Source organism: Rhinopithecus roxellana, chromosome 3, assembly GCF_007565055.1.
Source record: "Rhinopithecus roxellana isolate Shanxi Qingling chromosome 3, ASM756505v1, whole genome shotgun sequence".
Classification (NCBI taxonomy): domain Eukaryota; kingdom Metazoa; phylum Chordata; class Mammalia; order Primates; family Cercopithecidae; genus Rhinopithecus; species Rhinopithecus roxellana.
In genome coordinates this window covers 148346097-148365676 of record NC_044551.1, presented here as the reverse complement: position 1 = coordinate 148365676, position 19580 = coordinate 148346097, and the positions used below count along the sequence as shown (strand labels likewise).

Here is a 19580-nt window from a genome sequence, read left to right as displayed (position 1 = left end):
CTTACAGGAATAATTTACAGGACTATGTTCTTAACCTCTCCCACATACTCTCCACCATACTTCTATGCATCATTGCTTTAAATATAAGAAGTATATACACAGCTAAAGCTAATGGGGGGAAACTTTATGTCTACTTAAGTATATGTGTTATTTGCATTCTTCACTTTTTATATCAGTATTATATTGAACTAATAGTGTAGAGATTTTACATACCTTTTATGTTGTCTTCATGTCTGCTACACATAGCATATACACCATACACAGTTGTATATGAGAGATGCAGATATAAACAAACTCGGGAAGATGCCATAGTTTGGGAACAATGCTTGCTTTATTAAAAAAAAAAAAAATCAATACAATTTCCCCACAGGTTCATGATGTAAAATTCTATAATCAAGGCTTGCAGATTTGTAATTATGGTATGTCAGCTACATTTAAACAAGAGTGTTAAAAGATTGTTAAAGTTAAACTAACACAATTGCAGTGTGAATTGTCCTAGTCTCATTCTAATCTACCGGTGTCACTTTCATTTAATCAGAGGAAAACTACGGGCCAATGTCAGTGCTATTTCCAATGCCCTAACATTCTTTGTTCACATTGGATTTTAAGCCATTACCAATCCAAAATGGTTATAAAAAGATATATTTAAGAAAGTATTTTTAATCAATTCATTCACTCACCAGTGACCTAGTTTAACAGGCTTTATTGAAAGTAAGTTGGCTTTAAAGTTAAATAATCTTTTATGTTAAATGATTATGAGTGTTTTTTACTTGTAGAATAATTTCTAGAATTTACCACAAGTCTAATAAAAAACAAACTTTTTTGTAAACACAAATCCCACTTGGAAACTTTTGGTGGATATAAGTCACTTAGCTGAAATACCACATTTAGAAAATATCAATTCTATATTTTCTCCTACTTTAGTAAAAATTATTTTCTAAATCATTAATAATTTAAATACAGAATAAAAGCTACTCTGTCAATGATTCACATTTACACCATGCACTTAAGTTTTAAATTAAGGTACAACATACAACTCACAGTTGTACTACCTGCAAATAGCCTCAAAATAAATCACACAACACATAAAACAGAGCTATGTTAGCTAGTTACAGAAGAAGGGTCAATCATTCCGGTTTGCCTGGGACTTTCCCAGTTTTAGCAGTGAAACCACATCCTGGGAAACCCCTCAGTCTCAGGCAAACTGGGATAATTGATGCCACCTAGATATCCCCCCGCTCCCCGCCCGCCCCCAAAAAAACAGTGTTCAGCAGTTCTGTGCTGGGGGGAAAAACTGAGTATTATTTGGTAACTCTCTGCTAGGGCTGCCAGATTAGTTGTGATCCTGTCACAGATATCAATAGGTCTAGCAATCTGATAATAACACAGATTCAAATCTTTAAAAAAAAAAAAAAAAAAGAGCCAGACACACCCAAACCTGCCAACTAATACCAACTACCAGTGAGTCACATGTGAACAAAAGCTGCTGCTCAAAGAATCTTAGTATAATAACCCATCTAGGGCCAGGCATGGTGGCTCACACCTATAATTCCAGCACTTTGGGAGGCCACAGCAGGCAGATCACCTGAGGTCAGGAGTTCAAGATGAGCCTGGCCAACATGGCGAAACCCTGTCTCTACTAAAAAATACAAAAATTAGCCGGTCATGGTGGCCAGCACCTGTAATCCCAGCTACTTGGGAGGCTGAGGCAGGGATGAACCCAGGAGGCAGAAGCTGCAGTGAGCCGAGATCACACCACTCCAAGCCAGCCTCTCTGTCTCAGAAAAAATAAAAATAATAATAATAAAATAACCATTCTAGCCTCTATTATATACATTTCTCTAGTTTCACAGCAAGAATTAGTCCTCAGGAAAAATAAAAAAGTATACATGTGACAAAATATCACAGGGTACCCTGTAAATATGTGTGTGTCAACTAAAAATAACAATAAAACTATTAAAATCTTGTTGCTGGGAGGAAGATATTTAAGGAGCCCTCAGAGTCAGACACTTAGCACCAATTCAGCCTCATTCTGTCCAACTCTCACCTTCTAAGCCATTCCTAGTATCTAGACTCTTTCTTTATTCCCAGTAATCCAACCTCTCTCTCTTGAAACTCACTTCCCAGAAATCAGATGCTTTGCCTTTTACTGTACAAGGTAACAAAGTTTCTCTAGGAACAGGACACTCACTGTAAACTTCTTGCCAATTTCCCCAGGGCCTAAAAATACTGGCCCTGAAACTTGTTTCTACTTTCTAATGTGGGCTGTTATCCATTAGGTCACCTTTGCCATTTTGCCAACATGCTGAAATGACCATCTTCCACGCATGGCTGGATCTCCTTGATGCCAAATACCATCATCTACTTATTGCCTGTTTCCGTATTCCCCTAACATTCAACCTGCCTATCCACATTTCTTCCTCAGACCAACTATCAGGAACTTCTGAGTCACCTGAAGTGTTCCAGCAGATCTAATTAGAAACTAAATTAATCCACCCTTTCTAGTATAGCCTACCCAAACTGAACTCTAGGACAAATACCTAGAATATAATTTCTAGTTGCTCTCAATTTCTAGAGAGAAAATTGAAGGATCTGGGGCATGAATAATGACTTTAACCTCTTCTTCCAAATAAAGGTTGCGACTTCCGAAGATAAATGGGGCTATGGAAAATGAACATCTAACCAGAAACAGTGTCAAGAACAGATTTAAAAGAGTGTTGAGAATAGGTTTCTAAACCATTGATTAAAAAAAAAAAAATGAACTGAATCCCTTTTACAAAACCAAGAACATGTCTGAATCATGAATTAAGATATCTTTGAAACTAATTTTGGAGACAGGAGCAAAAATCGTATCTTTTAGACCCTTTTGATCATGAAAAATGTTAAACTTATGTACAGAAGAATATAATGAAGTCCCATGATCATTCACTCCAACGATTATTAATATGTTGCCATTGCTGCTTCATCTATTTTTTTCTTTGCTGACATAAAATATAGATTTTTAAAAATAGGATGCAGGGTTTAAAACCTAGATGACGGGTCGATAGGTGCATCAAATCACCATGGCACATGTATACCTATGCAACAAAACTGCATGTTCAGCACATGTATCTCAGAACTCAAATAAAAATAAGTAATAATAAAATAAAATAAAAATAGGATACTAAGGCAGAAGATGCAGAGTCACTGTAAAATAATTTTCAGGTGAAAAATAAAAAAAGACTGTAGGGGACAATATTTATGGAGTCAGACAGTGATACACCAAGGCAAAATGGGAGTAATAAGCAGCTAAAACAGAAAGTTTAGGGGTTTTCCTTTTTTTTTTTTTTTTTTTTTTTTTGAGACGGAGTCTCGCTCTGTCGCCCGGGCTGGAGTGCAGTGGCCGGATCTCAGCTCACTGCAAGCTCCGCCTCCCGGATTCAAGCCATTCTCCTGCCTCAGCCTCCCGAGTAGCTGGGACTACAGGCGCCCGCCACCTCACCCGGCTAGTTTTTTGTATTTTTTTAGTAGAGATGGGGTTTCACCATGTTAGCCAGGATGGTCTCGATCTCCTGACCTCGTGATCCGCCCGTCTCGGCCTCCCAAAGTGCTGGGATTACAGGCTTGAGCCACCGCGCCCGGCCGGGGTTTTTCTTTAATTGCATTTTAATACATAAGTGGGAAGCTATACCCCAAAATGTCAACAGAGAAGTCATTTTAAAATGTATGGGAGACATTTCCATTAATTTATAAGCAATTTGAGATAATAGTAAACTATGACCAAGTTTCATAAAATGATAAATTTATTTCTAAGCAGTTTACATAAGCATTGAGAACGTCTGAAAGTCAAAAACTTAGTTTATAATAATCTCAATGAATATTTTCTCTAGAATATGTATTGTAAGCATATAACTACTTGAACTAAGTAATTTTGTAAACTAGTAGAGATCACTGGAATGAGAAATGTCAAGGTCATGTAAGTAAATGAATGGGAAACTACCATTAGAAGTCATTTCTCATGACTTTCATTCTACAGCACTCTGCAACACACCCTGATAGTTCTGCCAAATATACTGACTAAAATGACATAACCCAAGTAAGTCTGGTAAAAGTGAACAAAAGAACTCTGAGCTGAGGGATAGGGTAGATTATTTATATTTCCAAACATACATGTCAATTCCCTTCCTACTACAAATTTTAAAAATACTCTTTACGGGAGCACTGTAGCTTACAGAAGAAAGCTGTAGATTTGAAACCTTGGGGCCGGGCGTGGTGGCTCAAGCCTGTAATCCCAGCACTTTGGGAGGCCGAGGCGGGTGGATCACGAGGTCAGGAGATCAAGACCATCCTGGCTAACATGGTGAAACCCCGTCTCTACTAAAAATACAAAAAACTAGCCGGGGGTGGTGGTGGGCGCCTGTAGTCCCAGATACTCGAAGGCTGAGGCGGGAGAATGGCGTGAACCCGGGAGGCGGAGCTTGCAGTGAGCCGAGATCCCGCCACTGCACTCCAGCCTGGGCGACACAGCAAGACTCCGTCTCAAAAAAAAAAAAAAAGAAACCTTGGTCCTTTTCCTTGTATTACCACTAACTAGTAGTGTGACTTTAGACAAAATTTTTTTTTTTAACTTCATTAAACCTCAGTTTCTCATATGTAAAATGGGAATCCAAACAGTATTACTAACATTTACTAGTCACTTGCTATTTGCCACATACTGTATTAAACAGTACAGCAGGCAGTTCTTGCAAACAACTGCATGAGTTGGGTCCTTGCGCTATTTTACAAGTAAGGTAAAAGAGGCACAGCACAATGTAATATATTCCACAACATACAATAAAGGGAAGAATTAAGATCTGAACCCAAGCAGTCTCACTTCAGAAATGGCTGTGCATTTAACTCCTACTCACATGGTCTCCTTATTGCCTTGGCAATAAAGCTTCCAGGGAAGTACAGTGGGATGCTGTGCTAAAACTCAGAAGCATTATCTTAAAAAGTGAATTCATCCTCTCTTTTGCCTTGTCCTTCCTCTGGTGGAAATACCAATAAACAAAGGAAAGGTAGGCAAACAGGAAGAAGCCAGTTGGTTTCTTGAGTAGACATTGCTACAACAGAATAACTTGCTTCTTCAGAAGGCTGTTTATCTTTTCTCTTGGAATATCTTTTCTCATCAAAAAGTTTGCTCCTCTTGGGTCTGAACAACAAAGTTCTAATGATCACTGAAGTGTCTACCAGCACTCAGGAAAGTAAACTAAAAATAAAATTCTAAGCTCCCCAACCGTCTGAATGGACTCCTCCTCTCAACCAAGGGCATTCTAAAGTTATCCTGAAAAACTAATTCAGGCCATGACGGGAAGAGGGGGTCAGACTTGTCTCATTATACCTTCCTCCCTTTGGAACTCAGGAACAATTGAGCAGCATTAACATTAAAACAGATCTTAAGGCTTTTTGTAGCAATAAGACACCAAATTCCAGCCTTACTCTAATATGGCATCACAGGACAACTAGCAGGATCTGAAAGAAATAAAAGCATTTTACTCTAAAATATATATCTTTTACATATTTTGAATTGGCCCTGCAAAGATGTCTCTTACGGGGAAAATCTACATTCTGTACAGAATCCTCTTCCCTGTCCAGGTGTTTTTCCTGATCCAGCAGAAAATTAACTAGGAGTCTGGGACCTTTTTAAGTCTGATAAGAAACATCAGAAATCTAGTCTCTCTGAAGCCTGCTACCTGGAGGCTTCATCTGCCTAATCTCCACAGCCCCTTTATTTTAACGCAGACACATTCCCTTGTATTGATTCCAGGTCTTAAGATAATCTCTTTCAACGAATTGCCAATTGGAAAACCTCCTATAACTTGGAACTGCCCCCAGCCCCTTTTGGGTTGTCCTGCCTTTCCAGATCAAACCAAAGTACATGGTACATGTATTGATTGATGTCTTCCGTCTCCTAAAATGTATAAAACCAAGCTGTAGCCTGACCACCTTGGGCGCATGTCATCAGGACCTCCTGAGGCTATCACAGGCATATCCTTAACTTTGGTAAAATAAACTTCTAAATTGATTGAGACCTGTCTCGGGTAAACTTTTTTAGTTTACAGGAATTTGAGCAAATTACAGGACTGCACTACCCATGAGTTTGTGAAAGGAAAAATAAATCTCAGGACCCCAAAAATCACTAAGCCAAAAAGAAAAGTCAAGCTAGGAATTGCATCAAGCAAACCTGTCTCTCATTTTATTTCTGAATAAGACAGTCATAAAGATTAAAAAAAAAAAAAAAAAAAAAAAAAAAAAAAAAAAAAAAAAAAGCTACATACCTCCCTGACGATTTGCCCACAAGGAAATTCCTGTGGGCCTCAAGATCTTCATTCCAAAACAGTTCTGTTGTATTTCACCCTGGCATTGGAAATTGATAGCTTATCTTCACAGATATGGGACAAAGGACAGAACTCAAAGTCACCCCCTACCCACCTGAGACAACTGGGTATCTGCTTCCTCTGCCCTACTGTGTATGTAAAATCGCAGATTCATTTAGCAGACTAAGGCATAAGTGACTATTCTTCCACCCCTCACATGTAAACTGTGTATTAAGTGAAAAGCTGATCAAAGATTCAAAAGAACGCAACCATTTGTTTCTTATCTATGACCTGGATGCCCCCCACCCTTCCAGTTGTCCCGACTTTCTGGAGGGAACCAAGGTACACCTTACACTTTGACTAATATCTGAGGTCTCCCTAAAATGTATTAAACCAAGCTGTGCCCCAACCGCCATGGGCACATGTCATCAGGACCTCCTGAGGCTGTGTCATGGGCACGTCCTTGGCAAAATAAACTCTAAATTAAGGCCTGTCTCAGATACTTCTGGTTCACAAGTTATTTAAACAGCATCTCACAGCCTCTTCGGGGAGTCTGACTGGAGAAAGTGAAGCCACATTAAGTTTGCTGAGTGTGCTAGAAGTTCAGGCCCAGTTCTCAAAGCCTGCCAGTCACGCCAGCCATGTTAGGCCACACGGCTCCACTACGGTCTCTTTTTTGACGAAGCAAGGATCCTTGGCGTCCTCCTAAACTTCAGAGCCTGCCTTCAAGTCCACTTGAGAGCACATCTGCTATCCGCCTCCCCGGGTCAAGTTCAGCAAGGAGACGCCGGCGCACGCACACAGGAAGCATGGCATCAGGGCCCGGCTCGCCCTCCCACCTCCCCAGGCCGCGGCCCACCACCTCCCCACAGCGGACGCCGAGAGACCGGCCCATCGCCGACTCTCGCCGCAAATCCGAGCAGCTAGTGAACGGAGAGGGACGGGAAGCGGCGTGCGAGGCCGGCGGGCTCGGGCGCGGCCTGGAGTTCGGAGGCCGCCTCGGGCCTGCGCTCCGCTCAGCCTAGCAGGCCGCCACGAGGCGACGAAGAGGAGGTGCAGGGCGTCGCTCCCGGTTCCTTACCGCTTCACTACGCCGGTCTTGATCTTGATCTGTCTCACGCGAGGTTCGGCCATGGTCCCTCGAGCGCCACGAGAAGGAGGGGCGAAGAGCCGGGGTAACCGTGGAGGGCAACGCGCAGAGGCGGTGGCTATATGGGCATGGCCGGCACCCCGGCGCATGCGCAGGCTGCGCGGCCCGGCGTCCCCGCCACGCCCCGCGGGGCGGGTTTTTTCCAGGAGGGTGGTACCCCGCACCCGCCGTCCGCTGCCCGCGCCCTCTAACCCCTGGTGGAACGTTCCCTCCCGTCTCTCGTACTGCCCTCCTTTTTAGTTCAGGCGTAAGTTACACTATCCCGGTCTCCATAGCCTGGGCCTTTGGGGAAACTAATGTCTCTCTGGGACGTTGCTTTGCGGGATTATCTGCTTAATGGACGGAGTGACTAAAAAATGTATTAAGGGTATTTTCGATGCCATTTTCTGGTGTCAAATGGGGCGAAGTGATGCATGTGTAATGAAATAAACTTCCATCATGCATGCAGTCAAGAAAATTCTTGCCCTTTTACTCAAATCCCTGCAAGAAGGTTTGTAGATAATGTGCCTTTCAAAGGAAATAACTAATAAAACTTCTTCAAATAATCATCTCTAGTGTATCCTAAATATTTAACGTACAAGAATGTGTGTGGCACACAAAAGCTTGGGCTTCCTGATCAGACCAACTGGCTTACATTCGGGGTTCCACCCTTTAATAGCTAGACAACACTGATACGTATGCTGTTTAGCCTCGTAGCTGATCAGTCTGCAAAATGGAAATAATAATGCCCATTTTACAGATTAGGTGTAAGGGTTAAAACACCTAGCTCATTGTCTGACGCATGGTAGATGCTGAACGACATTTGACTATTTTAAATGTTCAAAAATATATTTGTTGCATAAAATGAGGCACATCTCCAGTGAGCTCTAGCAGTCCCTTCCCGAGAGAGTCTCCTGAGGAATACAGGACAAAATCGCCCTTTTTACAATTGCTTTTCTTTTCTTTTTCTTTTTCTTTTCTTTTCTTTTCTTTTTTTTTTTTTTTTTTTTTTTTTTTTTTTTTTTTTTTTTTTTTTGAGACAGATTCTCACTCTGTCGTGCAGTGGCTTGATCTCGGCTCACTGCAACCTCCGCCTGCAGGGTTCAAGCGATGCCCCTGCCTCAGCCCCCAGAGTAGCTGGAATTACAGGCGCATTCCACTATGCCTAGATAATTTTTTTTTCTTTTGCATTTTTAGTAGAGACAGGGTTTCACCATGTTGGCCAGACTGGCTAGAACTCCTGACCTCAAGTGAGGCCCACCTCACCCTCCCAAAGTGCTGGGATTACAGTCGCGAGCCACCGAGCCCAGCCCCCTTTTAAAATTTCTTGGTACCATCCTTCAAGGACACCCATATGACTGTCCTTTTCCTTCCCTACGCCTGACTTACTCATTTTCACTTTCATGACTGGTCCTGGAATCCCTTTCTATCCTGCCAGCCCAAGGCCCTTACTTTAAATCCAGGATCAAAACTGGGCAAAGTCTACCATGACTCACCCCACCTGTTTGGTCTTCCCTGGATGCTTTGGAGTCACCCAGTAGTCATCATTATTTTTAGTATATTTCTGTTTAAAATTATTGTTTGGGTCCTTCACAAGGGTTTTGTTTAGCTTCCTAGTTATAAATCCTGGATTATAAACATCTTTAGAGGCAAGAATCTTGTCTTCCATAAATCTTCCTTCCCCAACCTCCTCCACCTGTGTTTTGTACACCGTAGGCACAAAATTCAATAAATATTTTTATTCTGCTGGCTGGTATACTGAAGTGCAATTCCAAGTGACACAGCAGCGCTGTGAAATACTGAAGGGAGGGGTAGATAAAACACAATAGCAAACTTACCAAAGCAAAATGACATGCACATATACACACACAAAAACAGCAGCTACAAGCCACAAACCAAAAGATGGTGAAGCTAGGGCTTTTGCTACTGTTATGGTCTTTGATTAGGTAGCAAAAAACCATGTAACTCGTCATGTTTTCCTTTTTTGCTTTGGTTTCAAGAAGCTCAGAGCTCAGTTTGGTGCTAATTTGCAGGAGTTTCTCTCAAACTAAGTTTCCCAATACAAATACCTGCTATTTTCCCCCAATCCCCAACTCTGCCTCCCTCCTTTTGCCCCCTTCTCTTTGTTTTAATTGTAATTTAATTTAATTTGTATCTGTGCCTTTACTATGAATCAATAATCAGTGAATGTCAGCAGCCAAAAGACCTCTGTTGCTACTGCTGTTGTGTGTATCCGGGCCCATTCCCAGGCTCTGGAGGACACTTTGTGAGTTTATCTATGTCTGTGTGTACAGTTGACCCTTGAACAACATTTTTGAATTGTGCAGGCATGTCAGAGGTGTTTGAACCAAAGCAACTCCATCTTGAATAGGGGCTGGGTAATATGAGGCTAAGATCTGCTGGGCTCTGTTCCCAGGAGGTTAGGCATTCTTAGTCACAGGATAAGATGGGAAGTTGGCAGGACTTGTTTCACAAGACACAGGTCACAAAGACCCTGCTGATAAAACAGGATGCTGTAAAGAAGCTGGCCAAAACCCACCAAAACCAAGATGGTGACAAAAGTGTCTTCTGGTTGTCCTCACTATTCATTATATGCTAATTATAAAGTATTAGCATATTAAAATAAACTCCCACCAGCACCCTGACTGTTTACAAATACCATGGCAACACCTGGAAGTTACCCTATATGGTCTAAAAAGGAAAGGAACCCTCAATCCCAGGAACTCTCCACCCCTTTCCTGGAAAGTCCGTGAATAATCCACCCCTTGTTTGGCATATAATCAAGAAACAACTGTAAGTATACTCAGTCAAGCAGCCCATGCCACTGCTCTATGCAGTAGCCATTCTTTTATTTCTTTACTTTCTAAATAAACTTCCTTTCACTTTGTGGACTTGCCCCAAATTCTTTCTTGCATGAGATACAAGAACCTGCTCCTGGGGTCTGGATGGGGACCACTTTCTGGCAACAGGCCCACTTAGAAGAGGAGTTTTCTCAATAAATGCAGTCAGCCCTCCATATTGGCAGATTTTGCATCCACAACCAGACATGGATGGAAAATACAGTATTCCCAGGATGCAGAAACCCACGTATAGGCAAGGCCCACTTTTCTGTGGGTTTCTTAGGGCCAGCTGGGGAACTTCAGTATGAACTCAAGCATGAATTTTGACATCCATAGCGGTTCTGTAACCAATACCCCACAGATACCAGGGGACGACCATTCTATATTGTATTCTTGAGTCTATGGGTTAAGATTAAGGAGTTTGGCCTCACCTTTAAGGATAAAAATCAGAAAGACTTGTTTCAGATTTCAGGAGTTTATGGTAGTGGTTAAGAATGTGAACCGTGGGACTAGACTGGCTGGGGTCAAATCCCAGCTCTGCATCTTACTGTGTAATGTTGGACAAGTTACTTAACCTCTCTATGCCCCAGTTTCTTCATCTGTAACGTGTAGATGATGAAAAACTTAAATGAGCTAATAATTGTAAAGTGCTTAGGATAGCGCTGGTACTTATTAAGCCCCACATTAATGTAAACCAAAATAAAATTATAAACCCCCACCCTACCCTGGGCTATCTGAATGGACCCCTCCTCTCAGCCAAGGGCATTCCAAAGTTAACCTGAAAAACTAGTTCAGCCCATAAAAGGAAGGGGGAATCAGACATGCCTCTTTATACCCTCCTTTCTTTTGGAATTCAAGCACAGCTGACCATTAACAAGTGACCTTAAGACCAATAGATTAGACTCTGTAAGTCTGATAAGAAATATTTGCAATCAGGCTGGGTGCAGTGAATCACGCCTGTAATCCCAGCACTTTGGGAGGCCAAGGCAGGTGGATCACCTGAGGTTGGGTGTTCGAGACCAGACTGACCAACATGGTGAAACCCTGTCTCTACTAAAAGTACAAAATTAGCCAGATGTGGTGGTGCATGCCTGTAATCCCAGCTACTCGGGAGACTGAGGCAGGAGAATCAGTTGAACCCAGGAGGCGGAGGTTGTGGTGAGCTGAGATCACACCATTGCACTCCAGCCTGGGCAACAAGAGTGAAACTCTGTCTCAAAAAAAAAAAAAAAGGAAGTATTTGCAATCTATTCTCTCTTAGGCCTGTTACATGGAGTCCTCATCTGAATGATAAAACCTTGGTGTCCACAACCCATTATCATAACCCAGACATTCCTTTCTATTGATTCCTGATTTCTAGATAATAACTCAACCAATTGCCAGTCAGAAAATCTTTGAATCTGCCTATGTCCTGGATGACCCCCCGTTTCCAGTCATCCCACCTTTCTAGACTGAACCAATGTACATCTTACATGTATTGACTGATGTCTTACGTCTCCCTAGAATGTGTAAAACCAAGCACATTCGGCCACCGAGGTACCTCGGACCAGTACCTGGTCACCTTGGGCACATGTTCTCAGGATCTCCTAGGGCTATGTCACGGCCCATTGGTCACTCATATTTGGGTCAGAATAAATCTCTTGAAATATTTTACAGAGTTTAACTCTTTTTGTCAACATAAAGTTTGTTAAATGAATAAGTCATTTTGGAAAGAGGTCCCAAATAAGAAACTGACAGCACAGTAGAATTCACATACATATGAATATAAAAATGTACAAATTGTCATTAATGATATGCTGAATTCATGTCTGATTCATAATTTTGTATGAAAAGGACTCATGTTTGACTTATTCACCACTGTATCCCAATATGTAGCAAAGCCTTATGCACAGCAGTTAATAAATATTTCTTGAACGTAAATAAGTACTGTTTGAAAAATCCTTTTGTTTTCCATTAAATAAAATGTCACAGAGACTTCCCATTGCAGCAAGATGACTACTAAGACAACCTGAATCCCCACCTCCCCACACATGCTATCTTCCTCTGGGCTTTGCTCCTTTGGGTCTGGACTCTGAGGAGGTAGGCTGACGGAAGGTCATTTCAGGTCAGTTCAGGAGAGTACTAACTGTAGGGAGGCCTGCAGAATCTAGGCAGGGAGATACCCTCCAGCATTTGAAATGGAAACGAACTGAGCTGCATTTCTCACTGTCTAGCACCCTTTTGTTCTGTTATCCTTAAACCTAATTGAATACTGTTTAAATATTCCAGCCTGGCCTCAGGGGAACTACAGGAATGAGTTTATGAAGATCTTTACAAGGGATAAGTCCATCCACCTTTGAGATTTAGGGTTGAAGAGATCTGAGAGATTAACAGCACTGAGTGAAAAAGAAAAGTCTAGCATCTCCTCTCGGAGTGATAATTCTTGCTCTGCCAGTCTTGGAAGGCTGAGGCACTATAGTTGACCCTTGAACAACACAGTGGTTAGAGGTGCCAACCCCCTGTGCAGTCAAAAATCACATATAACTTTGGACTCACCAAAATCCTAGCTACTAATAGCCTACTGTTGATTGGAAGCCTTACCAATAACATAAACAGTCAATTAACACATATTTATATGTCATATATAGGATGTATTGTATTCTTACAATAAAGCAAGCTAGAGGAAAAAATGTTATTAAGAAAATCATGAGGGGCCGGGCACGGTGCCTCAGACCTGTACCCCAGCACTTTGGGAGGCTGGGGTGGGCAGATCACTTAGGGTCAGGAGTTCGAGATCAGCCTGGCCAACATGATAAAACCCCATCTCTACTAAAAATACAAAAATTAGCCAGGTGTGGGGTAGAATCCCAGCTATTCAGGAGGCTGAGGCAGGAAAATCACTTGAACTTGGAAGGTGGAAGTTGCAGTGAGCTGAGATCACGCCACTGCACTCCATCCTGGGTGACAGACCAAGACTCTGTCTCAAAAAAAAAAAAAAAAAAAAAAAAAAGGAGAGAGAGAGAGACATGTATTTACTATTCATTAAGTGGAAATACATCATCATACAGGTCTTCATCCTTGTGTCTTCACGTTGAGTAAGCTGAGGAGGAGGAAGAAGAGGGGTTGATAGAGGTGAAAGAAGTTGGAGTGGGTGGAAAAGAAAGCAGCAGAGGCAGGCATACTCAGTGTTACTGTTATTGAAAAAAATCTATATATAAGTGGACCTGCACAGTTCAAACCTATGTTGTACAAGGGTCAACTGTATTTTATTAAAGAACACTGAAGACTACCTTACAAATGAGAGGTGTTTTCCCCATACACTTACTGGGCTGTGAACTCAGAGTTCTTGCCATCCCCTCACATCATTCTTTCCCGCTAGACTCCAAGTTCCTCAAGATTAGAGACCACATTACATTCATCTTGGTATCCCCAGCATCAAGCTTAATGCCCAGTGCCTAGTAGATGCACAGTACATATAATAAAAATCAAGGGTGGAACTGAGATAGATTTCTAATTTTGACAAAAACAATAGACTGGTCATGTTTTTATCCTCCTGGAACTATGAAGCAACCTGTATGCAAGGAGCCTTCTGCAGTGCTCCAGGACTCAATGTACAGTTACTGTCATATTTTATTTCTATTCAATAAAACCAAGTAGCCAACTGGAGAACACACCCCTGGAGAGATTACTTAAATAAGGAAGTATTAATATCATTGATAAAAGTATATTTTTGTGAAATATCTCTGATAATTACCTCTAGATGCCTGAGAGACCTAGAAAGATCCCCTTCCTTCCCTTCCACTTGTACATCTTTTCAAACTCTTTCAGTCCTGCCTCTTCCTGGAGCCCCTGCAGTGGCACCTAGTCACTTTCAGGCTTTGCATGGGTAAAACATGATAGTGCCTTACTTCAGGCCCAAGCCATGTGCACCCATGACACAGGAAACAGGAGAACAGGGGAACAGGAGCCTATGGATCTGTGACTCCCCTTTAGTTCTGCAGGCAGCAGATGGCTCTAAGACACATTCCGTAAGGCCCTCAGGTGATCCCATGGAATCAAGCACCAGTCATGTGTAGCAAGGGCAAACTCAATAATCCACCTTTGCATTGGCTTTTCCCTTTCTCTTTCTGACCTACCCATTCCTCAATCCTGGCCCCAGAATCACTTTCTGAACAAGTAGGGTAGTAACTGCACTTGGAAATACCATTCCAACTCATTCATTGAGTAATTCAGAATGCTGCCAGCTTTGAATGGGACACAGATCAAGAGTGGACTCTGCTTCCAGTCTAGGCTTCAGTGCAAGCTCACTTGCCATGACCCAGCAGATCTAATGATGCTGATGTATCTGTTGGGTGAGGATACTGCCTATGAAGATTCTAGTAAATCCTAAGAGGGGAGAATCATATAGACCATGCCCACTGTGGTAGAGAAGTGCTCACTTTTTGAGGTACAACTCCAGAAATGCTCCTGGGCACCGGGAGAGACTTAGAAATCAAAGATCTAAAAGAAACAAAACTTGCAATCACAGAAAAAGAAATCTAGGGAAGAGGCCAGGAGTGCACATAAAGTATGTGATTTTTGTGTCTCCTGTTAATACTCACTGAAGAATATCTACCTCTGTGGAGACATTTAATAACCAAGTGGACAGGATGGCTTGTCCTATGGATGTCAACAGCCTGTCTTCTCAGCTACCTCAGTGCTGGTCTATGAACAGAGTAGTCATAGCTGCAGGGGTGCAAGCTGTGGTAGGCAGCCTGTATGATGGCCATCAAGAATTCCTGCCTCCCGGCGTTCCTGCCCTTGTGTAATCTCCTTTCCATATTAACTCAATTTTGATAAAGAGAATATGGCAGAAGTGACAATTATCACTTCTGATATCAGGTTAGTAAAAGGGCTTCCATCATGGGTGCTGTTTCTCATTTTTTCTTGGGTTGCTCATGCTGGGGGTAGCCAGTTGCAATGTCATGAGGCAGTCCTGTAAAGAGGCCCGCGTGATGAGGAACTAAGGCCTACTAACAACAACATGATTGAGTTTAGAAGAGAATCCCTCCGAGTTGAGCCTTCAGATGAGACCACAGCCCCACACTACATCTTGACTGCAATCTCTTGAGATAACTTGAGGCAGAGGGACCCAGCTTAACAGTACCCAAATTCTTGACCCACAGAAACTATGAGATAATAAATATTTCTTGTTTTTAGCTGATAACTTTTGGGGTAATTTGTTATGTGGCAATAGATAACTAATACAGGGATTATGAATGGGCTCTCTTCTATGAAGGCTCATCTAGCTACTGCTACTGCTGACCAGTGGTAGAGTCCACTGAAGCTGAGCATATGCATACTCTATGACCCACAAATTCTCCAAGTATCCAGCACAAATGCTTACACATGTTTACCAAAAGACATATACAAGTATGTTCATGGGAGCATTGTTTACAACAACCAGAAACTGGAACTAATACAACTCTGTGGCTTGCCCTTTCACTCTTTGATTAGTGTGTTCGATGAACAGAAGTTTTCAGTTTTAGATTTAGGTTTTAGTAGTCTAACTACTACATTTTTGTCTTTATAGTTAGTGCTTTTTATATCCTATTTAAGAAATATTCATCTATAAGCAAAGATCAGGAAGATCTATGTTTTATTTTAAAGAGATTTTTATTATTTTAACTTTCACATTTAGATCTACATTCCATCTAGAATTCATGTTTGTGCATGGTGTGCAGTAGAAGTTAACATTAAATATTTTTCTGGCCCAGTGCAGTGGCTCATGCCTGTAATCTCAGCAGTCAGATGGCTTGAGTCCAGGAGTTTGAGACCAGCCTGGGCAACTTGGCAAAACCCCATCTCTATAAAAAGTACAAAAATTAGCTGGGCGTGGTGGTACATGCCTATAATCACAGCTACTCAGGAGGCTGAAGTGGGAGGATCACTTAAGCCCAGGAGGTGGAGGCTGCAGTGAGCCGAGATTGCCCCACTGCACTCCAGCTTCAGCAACAGAGTGAGACCCTGCCTCAAAAATAAATATTTTTTCCCACATGGACTTATTATTTTTTAAAACCTTCCTTATTCCGTGCTTTCTACCCTAGTTATTTATTTATTTATTATTTTTGAGACAACGTTTCACTCTTGTTGCCCAGACTGGAGTGCAATGATGCGATCTCGGCTCTCTGCAACTTCTGCCTCCCCAGTTCAAGAGATTCTCCTGCCTCAGCCTTCCAAGTAGCTGGGATTGCAGGCATGTGTCACCATACCTGGCTAATTTTGTATTTTTAGTAGAGACAGGGTTTCTCCATGTTGGTCAGGCTGGTCTCAAACTCCCAAAATCAGGTGATCTGCCCGCCTCTGCCTCCCAAAGTGCTGGGATTACAGGTGTGAGCCACCACACCCGGCCTCTACACTATTTATAAGTTGTTATTGGCACCTATGGCAGAGTGTATTAACTGGCTCACCCCAGTAGCCATTCCCAATACTCTTCTTCCTTGCTTCCATTGCAGGGTCAACTTCCTCAACTTTCCTTGTAGCTAGATGTAGCCAGGTGCATAATTCTGGGCAATTGGGCACAAGTGGAAATAAGTAGGTGGCTGCTGGAAATGCTTTGGATTTGTTGATGAAAGGGACAAATACCAGGAGGAGCTGCCTTTCCCACTTCTTTCATGAAAATAGATGGAATAAGTGGAGCTTAAAAATTCATCTTTCATTTATGACAGAAAGACAACAATTTTAGAGATGCCAATCCTCACATCTCTAAACAACAACAGCTCACATTCATTGAGCTGTTGAACCAAACTTGCAGCTGCCTATCTCTAATCACCTTGTGTGAGAAAAACAAATCTTATTTGTTTGAGCTACTGATCGTGAGATTTCCATTACTTGCAACCAAAGGGATTTTCTACGTGATACAGAATCCATTAGAGCTCCATGTGTATGTCTCTTCTTTGGAGAAAAAACACTTTTGAGAACAAAAATACCTCCAATTGTGGCTTTCTGTAATTTGCCATGTCATTATATGTATGTATGTATTAAATACACAACTTAAATGGCTACAAGTCACAAAGTATGGTTTAGAGAGCTGCACATTTTAAACAATAGGAATTATACATCGGCAACAAAAGAATATAATCTTTCTGTCAGTGACTCACAGAGGACCTTATTTACAACTGAACAGGTATTTGCTATAACAATTCATTGTTCTGACACATATAGCAATCGTTATGTGCAGTTTTTAATGCATCATGTTATATTAGCTCAGCCCATGCTCTAATACCGTGTAACATAAATTTTGCCAAAAGAAATGACATTACATGACACTGACTTTTAAAAGACACACACTATTTTTTCAGATCACATATCCTTTATCCATGAGTGCCCAATTCACAAATCGAGCTGGCAGACAAAGTGGTGTGAATGTGTAGCCTCAAAGCAGCATATTTGTCTTGAGTAGTTTTGCACATTTCTACCTGTAGTCAATGATTCCATTCCATTTTTATGTGGAAATGCATGAGCAACATTAATGAACCTTTTTTTGTCACCTAAAGTGAGATTTTCATTCAGGGTCAATCAGGAGAGACCTGAAAGGTGTTTTTGGATGGCACATTATGGATAAAATCTTTTTAGTTGTTTATCATGCACTATTTACGGTTGTTCTATTTGAAACTCTCACCAAAATTTTTATGATTATTTTATTTTTATTCTGTCTATGACTTTTTACTTCTTCCAATAGGACATATGTCTCTTAGGTGTGAAATATTCTCAATTTTTATTACATATTCTTTTTTATATTAATAGGAAATGCAATAAAAAATATTAGGATTTTTGGAAAACATATTTCTAGATTATTCAAAGAAAACTTTAAATGCTGGTTCACAAAAATCCACTGATATAAATTTTAAATGTTAATTGTTCTTTTTTTTTTTTTTAACAATTATCTCCCAACACTTTTCTGTTTGTTATGGAAAACTACTTAAGACCCATATAATTTTTCTTGGCTTAGAACCTTACAGTAAATAAAATAAGAATAATAAGCAATCTTCTGTGAAAGCTTATTAGGATTCTGGAGAATAGTTTGCCAAAGGGAAGGAAGTCTTTGTAAAATGGCTTTTCCTCTAATATTTTAAGGTAATATAAAGTTATTACTTCTTAATTGAGGACAGAAATTTCATTTCAACTTGCACAACTTCCAATTCCAATATTACTATCCTAATATTTAATTATTGTATTGTTATTATCATTATTACTACAATTATTTCTCATTCTTTATTACCATATTCTTTGTACAAGTATGTGTGGGTGTGATCACCACTTAATCTTATAAGTGAGATTTTAAGAATTCTTGTAACGTACGGGTTATGTGCCTCCAAATGATTTAGAAACTTTAGAACTGATTAAACTAGACAAAACTAGACAAAAATTTTCCTTGGATTTTTAGCTACATTAAGAAATCAGAGTGGCCAGGTGCAGTGGCTCACACCTGTAATCTCAGTACTTTGGGAAGTCGAGGTAGGTGGATCACCTGAGATTGGAAGTTCAAGACCACCCTAGTAAGATGGAGAAACCCCGTCTCTACAAAAAGAACAAAAATTAGCCAGGCGTGAAGGTGTGCACCTGTAGTTCCAGCTACTTGAAGGGCTGAGGTGGGAGGATGGCTTGGGCCCAGGAGGTCCAGGCTGCAGTGAGCCATGTTTGCACCACCACCCTCCAGTCTGGGTGACAAAGCAAGACTCTGTCTCAAAAAAAAAAAAAAAAAGAAAAAGAAAAAACTCAGAGTGATAGAATTGAATAAAGATATTGACTGAGTTCAGTACAACAACTGGGAGTCTATTTGACACCAAGTTACTAGGAATTAATGGCTTTCTTTTTTTCTTTTAAGAGACAGAGTCTCTGTCTGACACCCAGGCTGGAGTGCAGTGGCATGAGCATAGCTCACTGCAGCCTTGAGTTCCTAGACTCAAGCATTCCTTCCACCTCAGCCTCCTGAGTAGCTAAGACTACAGGCTCATGCAACCACACCCAGCTAATTAAAAAAAAAAACAAAAAAAAACAAAAAAAACAAAAAAAAAACACATTTTATTTGTAGAGATGGGATCTCACTATGTTGCCCAGGCTGGTTTCAAACTCCTAGCCTCAAGCAAACCTCCTGCCTCAGCCTCTGTAAGTGCTGGTACTACAGGCATGAGCCAGTGTATTTGACCTTTATTCCCATTTTCTTTATTCAGTTGTTTTGGTGTTTGTGCTTTGGTATTCAGCCAGGTCATGACTCTCCTGAAATGATTAAAAGCAGGTATTTGGGACCCAGATAGA

General features: G+C 41.2%; 1 protein-coding gene across 1 annotated transcript in view; it reads right to left on the bottom strand.

Annotated features, from left to right (window-relative positions):
• TBCA (tubulin folding cofactor A) overlaps window positions 1-7572 on the bottom strand; it is a 68492-nt gene extending 60920 nt beyond the window's left edge. Inside the window, exon 1 of the mRNA XM_010356678.2 lies at window positions 7417-7572. Coding sequence (XP_010354980.1) covers window positions 7417-7469 — 53 coding nt within the window. The 5' untranslated portion in view covers window positions 7470-7572. The remainder of the gene's footprint in view (window positions 1-7416) is intronic.
• Window positions 7573-19580: the final 12008 nt, after the last annotated feature.